The following is a 12008-nucleotide window of genomic DNA, read 5'->3' as shown; positions in this document are numbered from 1 at the left end:
CCACTACAGTCTGTGTCCGCCCCTGCAAAAGAGGGTATTAGGCAAGTAAGATTCTCTAACATAAAACTGCTTTTTGGTGGTTGGAGTAAGATTCTGCAACAACACAATAAAGTTTTAGTCTAACTATACAATCTGTAAGGGAATAGCTTTATAGGAAGTCCATCATTTATTAGTGTGGGGTTACACTATGTAAACTTATACTAAATTCTGCAAGGAACATACTTTTCCAAGTGCATCATCACACAGCTCAACATCACACAGTGTAGCAAATGTAATCTTTTCTCTCTGCATACTGCAGTATATAAGAAGAATGTGATTCCACACAGCCACACAGAGATTATTACATCTATGTAGATGAAGTTGAGTTAGAAGATGCCGTCATGTCTCCGCCCAGCTAAACTTAGCTCTGTCCCAGTTTCTGCCTCTGTTAGTGGAAGTGGAGAAGTTTCTACTGCAGCCACCTTGCTGAGTGTTACACACCAGCATCTGTCATTGTGCTGGGCTCTGCAAACATGATCTCAAGGATCTCATTCCTTTTTTTCTGTGGAATTATTCTAACTGACCCTGGAGATGCACAAAAATTACCAAAAGGCAAGTAAATCATTTCTGCATGTTTTGTATTGTTCTACTTGAAATGCTGTATAGTGCAGATGGAAGGAGAAGACTTCATAATGCTCTGCTGGGTGGACATGACCATTGTAGGTACTTCACTTTATAGCTAAATAAACTAATATCTATATGTGTTCTCCATAATTGATGTTATATAAATAGATATATTTCTATATAGTTTTTTTCCTATTATTTTTCTACTTCTGTGTAGAAGAAAGTTTGGAAAACTGTGACACTCCCCCTCTTGCCTTGGGTTGGTGATTAGCTGTGATTTTGGCATATTGCAATAGTGCAGCTGGAGTGTCACAATATTTCTGCATCAGATTGTTACACTTGTACTTGTTTCCACTTCATCTATATTAATGGTATACAGTAATGTCATTGTATGTGCCTGCTGGTCCATTTACAGTAGCCTTTGATATGTCCTCACTGACAGCAGGAATAGAGAGGGTTTGGTGACACATGTTTTGTAATTCTTGATCATATTCCAGGTCAGTGCAATCAGGGAAACATGACTGGAGCTCTTCTGTATCTGTGTGAAATGTATCCGTGCAACGTTAAGTACTTTTCTGTGCACTAAAATATCTATGCCATAGCTTAGGAGTTCCATAAAGTTTCGCAAATATAAAATACAGAAAGAAAAGTGAAACATTCATCATTTTAAAGCGTAATCGTCGTTTTAATTTGTATTCCATAAATAAATAGTACACATGAAAATAAGCAACTTTGTAATACGTCTTATCGGAGAAATCTGCTTCTTTCTTTTGCCAAAATTTGTAGACGAAAGGAGGGAGGAGCTAGAGACAGAGCCCCTCCCCCTCCTATCTACATGGAATCTTATCAGTAGCACCTGCCATCTCCTATCTCAGTAATGGGGATTCCTCTGATAAGATATATTACAAAGTTGCTTATCTTCATGTATACTATTGATTTATGAGATAAAAATTAAAACGAAGGGTACGCTTTAAGTATAAGGGTATGTGCACACGATGCAGAAATGCTCAGGATTTTTTCCTGAGCGTTTCTGCATCTCTCTGGCAGGAAAAAACGCATGCGGATTGTACATGCGTTTTTCCTGCCAGGGACATGCGGAAATGAAGCGGTCTTCACTTTCATTTCCGCATGCGGGTTGACAAGCGCTTCCCAAGCGATTTTAGCATCACTTGGAAAGTGCTTGTCAACTTCACACTATATAAATCCATGCAACCGGCATGGATTTATATAGTGTGTGATGTCAAAAAATAAAAAATAAATCTATACGTTACCATCTGATGGCCCCCGGTGTCCTGCTTCATCGGTCCCGGCTGCCGGCAGTGAAGACTGTAGGACCTTCCGACGTCAGCGTCACGTGACCCGTCACATGACTCTGACGTCAGCGAAGGTCCTTCATTCAACCGCGAAGTGCGCGGGAAGCCGGCAGGACGCAGCGCGGGCCGTCAGAAGGTGAGAATATATATATTTTTTATTTTATTCTTTTTTTTTTAATGGTACCTGGGTCTGGATGAGAGTCCTCTCATCCACACCCGGGTACCATCCGCACATTAGACCGCATGAAAAGCGCATCAACATATACAGTGATGCGGATTCCATGCGGTCTAATGCAAGTCAATGGCGGCAAAAGAGCAGCGTTTCCACAAAATTAATTGACATGCTGCGGATTTTTGACCGCAGCGTTTACGCTGCGGTCAAAAATCCGCATCATGGGCACAGCACATGCGGATTTCCATTGGGGAACATTGCTGCCCTTCTACCATGCGTTTTTCATGCGTTTCCGCGGCGTTTACGCAACTGCAAAAACGCCGCGGAAACGCATGAAAAACGCATCGTGTGAACTCAGCCTAAATGTGCCTATGGTGAGACCAAGGTGATCCTAGGTATTGATACAGATACTTAAACACTCTTATGAGTGGGAACAATCCAATAATACAGAAAGAAAACAAAAAATAGCTGCTCCCCTGCTTTGCTGTGGTCCTTGAGCAGGCACAGGTGGCATAGCACAGACTGTTTTGTCAGTATCATAGTCAGAATACAGGCTGCCAAGGTACATATTAGTTCCTAAGAACTGCCATTTTTTATCATTGCAATGTAATAAAGTTGCATATTAATTTCTAAAGCATATTAGGGATTTGCATGTTCCCAATATACTCATGCCTGGATTTTATACCAAAAAGACCCCTGCATTTTAGAAGAGGTATAAAATGCCTTAATAGCACTTATGTGCCATTTCAATGGACAGTCCTTTGAATTCTTGATGAGGGGCAGATAGCAAGCATGACTGATCTCTGGTTAGCTGGAGGGTAAGATCCCACTGACTGTCTTACAAAAAAGGTGTTGCTGTGCCTGTCAAATGCTCAGGGCTGGTTTTAGATAAAGTGGAGCCCTGGGAAAAAGTTTAAAGTGGAGCCCCAAATGCTCACATATTGCACCATCACAAAGAAACATTTCGGTTGCATTTGCATGCGCTGAGCTCAGGCCATTAAACAAACGCGATCGACAATATTGAAGTGGTTCAGGGCTTGTTTACTGGCCTCTTTACAGCGGCTGACAAAGGAAGATGGGCACAGAACGATCACTAATAGATCAATCTGTCCACATACAGTATCATGTTATCAGCAGCATATCTGCAGTTTACAGCGGGTGATGTGCTGCTGAGAACAATGATTTTTGTTGCGCCATAAACAATCCAATCACCCGATGAATAGGCAGCATTTTGTTCTTTCTTTGGGCGACTGCTGACATGTTTACACCTGACCTCTTGTTTGCTCTGCCGGGATTTATAACTGCGAATGCTCCACATACCATATGTGACACACACATTGTATGTTACACACACACATATGTATATACATACAGCATGCACACATGCATACACCGAGTACTCACACATATATGTATACAAAGAGCAGATACATGCATACACGGAGCACATACATACAGATATATGCATATCTGGAGCACATATATATATATTTATATACACATACATACACACACAAAAGAATACTTACCAGTCCCCTCTACTTCTCTTCTAAACTCCTGCACACTACAGGATCTGTGGTGACATTACGTTCACTTGTCACCGAAGGTCATGATGTCACCGAAGGTCCTGAAGGCCCGCAGAATACAAGACCCATCGTGACATCATGGTCACATGACTGTGATGTCACCGAAGGTCCTTAAGCAGTCTCAGCATCATAAATTAGATTGATAATGTTGTGCGATTATCAAGCTAATTTTTGCTGTAAATTCTGGGGGCCCCTGGGAGTATGGTGGCCCTTGGCAATTGCCTCATTTCTTCCTAACGCTGACCTTGCAAATGATTTAGTGGCCCAATCAGCAAAAAAATGCATGCTTCAAATCAATTCCAGTTGGCATCCCAGGTGTGTAATTGCATCCATCCATTGCTGTAGTATTAGGACATCTTATAGATCACTTTCTTTGCTTAACAAATTAGGACAATATGTACTGGTAGCATAATTAGGGGTGTGTGTCGCGGGATCTCTTCCATTAACCAACAGAGGTACATACAGGTGCTTCTCTCAAAATTAGAATATCATCAAAAAGTTAATTTATTTCAGTTCTTCAATTCAAAAAGTAAAACTCATATATTACATAGAGTCATTACAAACAGAGTGATCTATTTCAAGTGTTTATTTCTGTTAATGTTGATGATTATGGCTTACAGCCAATGAAAACACAAAAGTCATTAGCTCAGTAAATTAGAATAATTAACAAAAAACACGTGCAAAGACTTCCGAAGCGTTTAATAAGGTCCCTTAGTCTGTTTCAGTAGGCTTCACAATCATGGGGAAGCCTGCTGACTTGACAGATGTCCATAAGGCAGTCATTGGCACACTCCACAAGGAGGGTAAGCCACAAAAGGTCATTGCTAAAGAAGCTGGCTGTTCACAGAGTGCTGTATCCAAGCATATTAATGGAAAGTTGAGTGGAAGGAAAAAGTGTGGTAGAAAAAGGTGCACAAGCAACCGGGATAACCACAGCCTTGAAAGGATTGTTAAGAAAAGGCCATTCAAAAATTTGGGGGAGATTCACTAGGAGTGGACTGCTGCTGGAGTCATTACTTTAAGTGCCACCACACACAGACGTATCCAGGATATGTGCAGCAAGTGTCGCATTCCTTGTGTCAAGCCACTCATGACCAATAGACAACGCCAGAAGCGTCTTACCTGGTCCAAGGAGAAAAAGACCTGGACTGTTGCTCAGTGGTCCACGGTGTTGTTTTCAGGTGAAAGTAAATTTTGCATTTCATTTGGAAATCAAGGTCCCAGAGTCTGGAGGAAGAGTGGAGAGGCACACAATCCAAGCTGCTTGAGGTCTAACGTGAAGTTTCCACAATCAGTGATAGTTTGGGGAGCCATGTCATCTGCTGGTGTAGGTCCACTGTGTTTTATCATGACCAAAGTCAGCGCAGCCGTCTATCAGGAAATTTTAGAGCACTTCATGCTTCCCTCTGCTGACAAGCTTTTTGGAGATGGAAATTTCATACTCCAGCAGGACTTGGCACCTGTCCACACTGCCTAACGTACCAATACCTAGTTTAAAAACAACAGTATCACTGTGCTTGATTGGCCAGCAAACTTGCCTGACTTTAATCCCATAGACTCTATGGGGTATTGTCAAGAGGAAGATGAGAGACACCAGACCCAACAATGCAGACGAGCTGAAGGCTACTATCAAAGCAACCTGGGCTTCCATAACCCCTCAGCAGAGCCACAGGCTGATCGCCTCCATGCCACGCTGTATTGATGCAGTAATTGATGCAAAAGGATCCCCGACCAAGTATTGAGTGCATTTACTGAACACACATTTCAGTAGGCCAACATTTCGGATTTTAAAAACATTTTTCAAGTTGTTGTTTTAAAGTATTCTAATTTACTGAGATAATGACATTTGTGTTTTCATTGGCTGTAAGCCATAATCATCAACATTAACAGAAATAAACACTTGAAATAGATCACTGTTTGTAAAGACTCTATATCATATATGAGTTTCACTTTTTGTATTGAAGAACTGAAATAAATAAATTTTTTGATGATATTCTAATTTTGAGAGAAGAACCTGTATAATACTGTCTCTCCCTATAGTGTATTGCATTAGTAATGATTGACATCATTGCTCTACAGCTTCCATAACTAATAACATACCTCATTGTCCATGGTGATGTCTTGTTTTTTGTGTCCTCACCACTAACCTATCAGTTTTATTATATAAATATATATTATGTACGTCCATCGTTATGTATATTTTCTATATTTTTTGACTTTTTTGATATTTGACATTTTTTATCTTGACATCTTCACAATGGATGATGTTTAACTGTTGTTCAACTTTGGGGGCCATCACTCCATTATATTGTAGGATTTATTTATCTGGGAGATCTCCATTTTAAGGGACTATGGTCTCTTTATATCCCCATGGTTTCGGTTTTATGTGTTTTCATGCTCTCAGATGAGGTAGCAAAAACCTGCTGACAAATTCCCAATAAGGGAAACCCTTTCTGCAGTGAAAACTGCTGATACAATTGGATGGGCATTGAGATAATGTTCTCCCTGTTGAATTGCTCCCATATCATTTTAGCGGGATGTTTGTATACAGTGGTGTAACTAGCGTCATATAGGCCCCTTGTGTTGGTCAGATGAATGGGCCCTTGTAGCGTTTTAAACCTATAAGGACATACGTGTTGCCCCCCTCCACCATTATGTAGTAATGTCCCCCATCCTGGTATATATAGGAATATATGTCCCCCATCCTGGGCCTATCCTGGTATATCGCCTCCATCCTGGGCCCCTTCCCGCTATATATATATATCCCCCATTCTGGTATACATGTTCCCCATTCTTGTATATATATCCCCCATCCTGGGCCCATCCTGGTATATATGTTCCCCATCCTGGTATATATGTCCCCTATCCTGGCCCCATCCTGGTCTATATGACGCGCCCCCTGGGCCATGGGGTACTCGGTAGCCGGGCCGGTCGGTGCTGGGGAATGTCACAGTGGCGGTGACCCAGTCCGTGACCCAGGGCGGTCAATAAAAAGGGGATTATAGTTAAAGGGAATAAAGTTTTTATATATAATGTTCGTGACGCCACCTGTGGTATTCGGCTATATGGGGCCGCCGCTGCGGTCCAGATCCTCTGGAGCTGATGGTGACGCAGCAGAGTTGGTTCAGCTCTCCACAGGCAGAGCTAAGCTCCAGGGCAGGATGTAGTGAAGTTATGAAGTAGATGTTGCTGGTGCTGTGTAGTGCAGGGCTGGTGATGGCGTAGCAATTATTCAAGGACACAGTGGGGTGCAGTCTTCAGGTTTTACTCACAATTGTTAAGTTCCTCAGGTTACACTTTCCGGATTATTACCGCCTACGTCGTCCTGTGTTCACCAAGGAAAGGGTTCAGCAGCTCTCAAGTATTTGAGGAGTACTTAAACGGGACCCCGTTCAATGTTCCTTTCTCGGTCGTCTTCCTGCGCTGGCTCTCACCCTCCTGCCCTGCGCTGGCTCTCACCCTCCTGCCCTGCGCCTCACAATCAGTGTCCCAAGCCAGTAGCCTCGGATCTTGTCGGGCGACGTGCAGTCCCCTGGACCCTCTGTGGCCACCTTTTCGGCGATGTAATTGTGGTGGTTGGCAGCTGCGCCTTGCAAGAACAGTAGCCTCCGGTTTCTAGCTGAGCTTTCTAGTTCTCCACTAGTTAGGGGCCGGTCCCCTCTGCGGCCTGATCCCTCCACGTCCATGTAGATTCGGGCGCACGGGTGGTATCCGCACTTCCCGTGCCCCTGGGATCCCCTCTGTTCCTCTTGGAGCCATCCTTCTCCTCCCGTCCTCTCTCACTCTCTCTCCTGGGACTCTCAGACTAGGCCCCACTCCTCTGAGCAGAGCTCCTTCTGCTCCCAACACTCTCTCCTCTGACTGCTCTCTCAGTACTGTCCTGTCTCCTTCAAGATGGTTCCCTTTTTATACTCCTACTGAAGTGCTCCCCGAAACTACTTCCTCCACCCACACCCACTACATGGTTCCACCCTCCAGCTAGGGACCAGGGGCTGTGCTCTCCCTTAGGAGCAATCTCGCCCTTCCCTCTGAAGTGGAGTGTAATGGATGCTAGTGTCTGGGTCCCGGGCAGTACTCCATCCTTACGTGAGAGTGGGCTACCACACCTCTGGGTGAGATGCAGTACCTCTGTGGAGACTGAACCCACAGGGGCGCCACATATATGTTCCCCATCCTTGGCCCATCCTGGTATATACAGTATGTCTCCCATCCTGAGCGCATCCTGGTATACATATCTGGTATATATGCCCTCAATGCTGGACCCTTCCTGGTATATTTGGCCTGCAGGTTTGTTGGGTAGCTGCAATGTGATGTGAGTCTTTCTGTTGGTTGTAATAAACACAGTTTTATAGGTAATCATTTTGGACTATTATTGCTATGAACATTAAGACATGACTGAGTTTGCTAAATGTAACCAAATGAGCATTATCTTGACATATGTTTTGACAGATAAGATAACAGGTATTATGTCAGGCTAGGTTAACAGTAGCCTTCTAAGTCACAGCTAGGAGCCTCAAGTAACATGTTCCTGGGAAAAAAGTTTAACATGGCACATTTTTTTTATCTAGCAAAATGACAGCCACCAAACAAACCTCATTTTTATTAGTTAGGTCTGCCTGCTGCCATTTGCGTCCATCATATGATCAAGCCATTTCTTGCACAAGTTCCCATTCTGTTTTTCTATTCCTCTAATGAAACAGAAAAACTGACCTTTATGTAGAACTTGTCAGTATCAGAATACAGTCCAATCTGCTGGCGTCATATTATAGAGCAGGAGGAGCTGAAAATATTTATATACAGTTTTATGAGAAAAGATACAGTATAACCTGGGTTTTAACAATCTACACCTATGCGATTTTCAGTCTAGTGGATGATCCTATCAGTGACTGACAGCTTTCCTTGTATAACTGTGCACACAGAGGGGTAGCTGTCAGTCACTGATAGGACCGCCCATAAATGATTAAAACAAAGGTTTTCTCACAAAACTTTAAATCAACATACTCAGCTCCCCATGCTCTATAACAAATTGCCTGCAGATTTGAGTGCGTTTTCATGGTGACTGGTTCCCTTTAAAAACTATGTGAACCTAGCCTCAGATCATACATCATTTTTAGTTGCCTTTTTTGAAGGGATCTTGCAGGATGATGTACATCATTAATGAAATTGCTGTTCCCTATAAACTGTGACGTAAAAGCTGAAACACTCTGTCCGATCATCGACACGACAGAGCAATAGTGCAGCTGGATAGTTATCCCTTATCTCAGTCTGACCTTTTTAGCTTTTTCCTACATTCATCACTATGGTCAGTGCAGGGAAGAAATGGAAAGCTGAACAGCCAGGACAACACTGATTGGTAGACCATAGACCTTCAGGCATGAAATAGTAACCTCTCTACTAACTTCCATCAGGAATCCTGATGTTAATCCTTTCGCTGCCTTGGACCACCAAGAATCCTAAAATTAACCTCTTTACTGGACCACCAGAGTTTCTGACATAAAAGGGGTTTCCACTGCAATGATATTAATAACCTGTTCTTAGGATAGGGCATCCATATTAGACCGTGGTGGTTGACACCTGATACTTATATGATCAGCTGTTTCTAGCCCTGGCAGTTGCTGGATGTAAACAATTTATAGAGCGCCATTTAGTTGCTGCTCCCAGGTACTGCAGAACAGTACTATTCCAATGAATACGAGCTGATCTGCATTTCCCAGAAGAGGCAACTAGCAGTGTGGTGGAACCATACACTGTTTACATCTGGCCGCTGGTGGAGCTGGTAATAGCTGATGGGTGGGGTGTCAGGTGTCAGATCCCAACCAAGCTGAGAAATGATGACTTATCCAAAGGATGCAACCCCAATACCATTATACTAGACAACCGCTTATTAATAAAGGGATTGTCTTGTCTCAGAAGAAAACTCTGCAGTCACTCTATGTAGACTGCCGAATTGTGACCTTGTGCAATGTGCACACTGTTACGATTCCTCTTGTTAATGGGAAGTGATGTGACCACATGTATGCAATTTTCATACTTGTGATAACGTGCTGACTAGTCTCAACTGAGCAGGATGGTGGTTAGCACTGCAGGCTTGCAGCACTGGGGTCCTGTGTTCAAATCCCACCAAGGACAACATCTGCAAGGAGTTTGTATCTTCTCCCTCGTATTTGCAACGGTTTCCTCTAGGTTCTCCAATTTCTTTCCACACTCCAATGACATACTGATAGGGAATATAGATTGTGAGCCCCAATAGGTACAGCACCCATAATGTCTGTAAAGAGCTGTGGAATTAATGGCGCTGTATAAGTAAGATAAATAAATAAACTAGATTCACTCAATAGTCAGCATGAATCAGAGCCTGGTTGTGATTACATACTGTGTTGTTACCAGTTTCACTGTGCACGCACGGGGAACATAGGGTAATAGCATGCCCAGTGAAACTGCGAACTACACAGCCTTACTGCGCATACACGGGAACAAAGCACGTGCGCAATGAAGCTGGTAACCACACAGCCTCACTGCGCACGTGCGGGGACCAGCGACCAGACATGTGCATCCACAATAATAGCGCCTGCCGGGAGCAATATTCAAATACGTGGGTGGCGCCAGCAATGACTGAATGCAGCGCCTGCCCCTGACTGAATGGCAGAATCACACCCCTATGACTGAAAATGAGCAGGTAGGATCTAAGTACATAAAAGGTTATAAAATCATTATAATAGCACCAATTTTAATGAAAAAAGCTTATTAGTGATGCATATTGCATCACTGACAAAGCAATGGGGGCAGTGTAGATAGTAGCTAGTGACGCGCCCCCTGGGACATATTCCTTTTTGAGGGGAATACCCGGCACCGGATCAGATGGGGGGTTGTAGTCTCCGAGCGGCTGTGACCCGGTCCCGTGCCCAGGGCGTCAAGCTCAGTGTTATGTGGCAGTCCTTACTGATGTTATAAGAGTTCTTTTGTGTCGACTACGCCACCCGTTGTGATGCGGTCACTGTGGCCGCCGCTGCAGCAGGGTCCGCTGAGGCTGATGGTGGATGTGCAGCTTGGTGGGATAACCCCCAACGGGAGGGGTATAGCCTCAGAGGGGACAGGCGCAGAGGATGGGGGTTGTGGTGGTGCGGTGCAGCCGGCAATGAAGACAGACTCGGGTTGTGCAGTTAAGGGAGTTTACTTACTGCTGATGTTTCGGTCACTCCAGCTGTTAGTGACCACCCGAGCCGTGCTGCGTCCACCAGGTCCTGGATCCAGCCAACCCCCAAACAAGTCCGGAGCGTGGCCCTGAGCTCTCCCTCTGTCCTTTCTTCAGCCGTCCCCACCAGGGATTCACCTAGGTCCAGCTCCCTCGGGCCTTCTTTTGGGACACCCTTGGCCCTGGGTTCCCTGACCCTTCATGTGGTGTGCCTTCGGGGTGAATGTAGTGGGTGACCGTGACAGACACTGCCCACGGTCTCCGGTCTCTGGCTGGGGAATGTCTTTGCCCCCACCAGCTTGGGTTCCGGTACCCTCTTGCTGACTCCTCACCCGGTGCTCTAATTTGGGTTCTTGGGTCCCTTCAGTCTTCCCCCTCTGGGTCTTTCTCTGCTCCACTCTCTCTCTCTCCAGGGCTGCTGTTTCCTTCTCTCTCCTCTCCAACTGACTTGTTCTCAGCGTCTGACCCTGATCTAAGTTGGTGCCCTCCTTATATATCCCTCTATGTGTGAGCTCAGGTGACCAGCACCCAATGAGCTCCTATCACTACCCAGACTGCTCCCCCTATCTGCCCCTACACTACATGGGATGTACCACCCCCCCTCCCACTCCAGCCAGGAACAGGCTCGGTTGTACCTGCACATTTCTAAGTGGGAGTACCGTCGGCCTGCTCCTCTGGAATGGGATGTATGTAGTGCATGCAGTCTATCTGAGCTCAGTTCCACACTCCTTCCTTACCCGGGAGTGGAATATCACACCTCTGGGTTGAGGTGCAATACCCCTGTAGCAGCCGAATCCTCAGGGTGCTACATTCCCCCCTGGTAAATCACAGCACGTCCTCGGGCTGTAAGACATAAAACACCAAAACATACAAAATTTTTATATGAACATATAAAACATATAAACATTATATATAACTTTTCATATAAAACATTCTCGTAGACTTCTCTGGTTTCAGGTTCCTCCTCCGGACACTGTGCAACGTGTGTCCGGGAAAAGTGCGACAGTCTCTTAGAAAATTCTGGTTTTCTATAAAACCGGTAGGGGGCGCTTTAGGAAGCGCAACTATATACAGGGAAAGTTGAAAGTTGGCCGCTCTCAGTCCTCGGCCAGGTAGAGGGAAGGGAATGGCTGCTCACAGTC

General features: G+C 44.6%; 1 protein-coding gene across 38 annotated transcripts in view; it reads left to right on the top strand.

Moving 5' to 3' along the window:
* The first annotated feature begins 309 nt into the window (after positions 1–309).
* The window catches only part of ABI3BP (ABI family member 3 binding protein), a 436219-nt gene continuing 424520 nt past the window's right edge, over positions 310–12008 (top strand). For 24 of the 38 annotated variants that reach the window (XM_073664649.1, XM_073664639.1, XM_073664660.1 and 21 more), the window contains exon 1: positions 311–591. In XM_073664649.1, coding sequence (XP_073520750.1) covers positions 513–591 — 79 coding nt within the window. In that variant the 5' untranslated portion in view covers positions 311–512. Of the gene's footprint in view, positions 592–12008 lie in introns of all 38 variants that reach the window. The other 14 variants (XM_073664670.1, XM_073664668.1, XM_073664664.1 and 11 more) reach the window with 4 other exon arrangements.

Source organism: Phyllobates terribilis, unplaced genomic scaffold, assembly GCF_046119375.1.
Source record: "Phyllobates terribilis strain yellow unplaced genomic scaffold, ASM4611937v1 Scaffold_2__4_contigs__length_985480577, whole genome shotgun sequence".
Taxonomy (NCBI): Eukaryota; Metazoa; Chordata; class Amphibia; order Anura; family Dendrobatidae; genus Phyllobates; species Phyllobates terribilis.
This window is presented reverse-complemented; position numbering and strand designations above follow the sequence as displayed.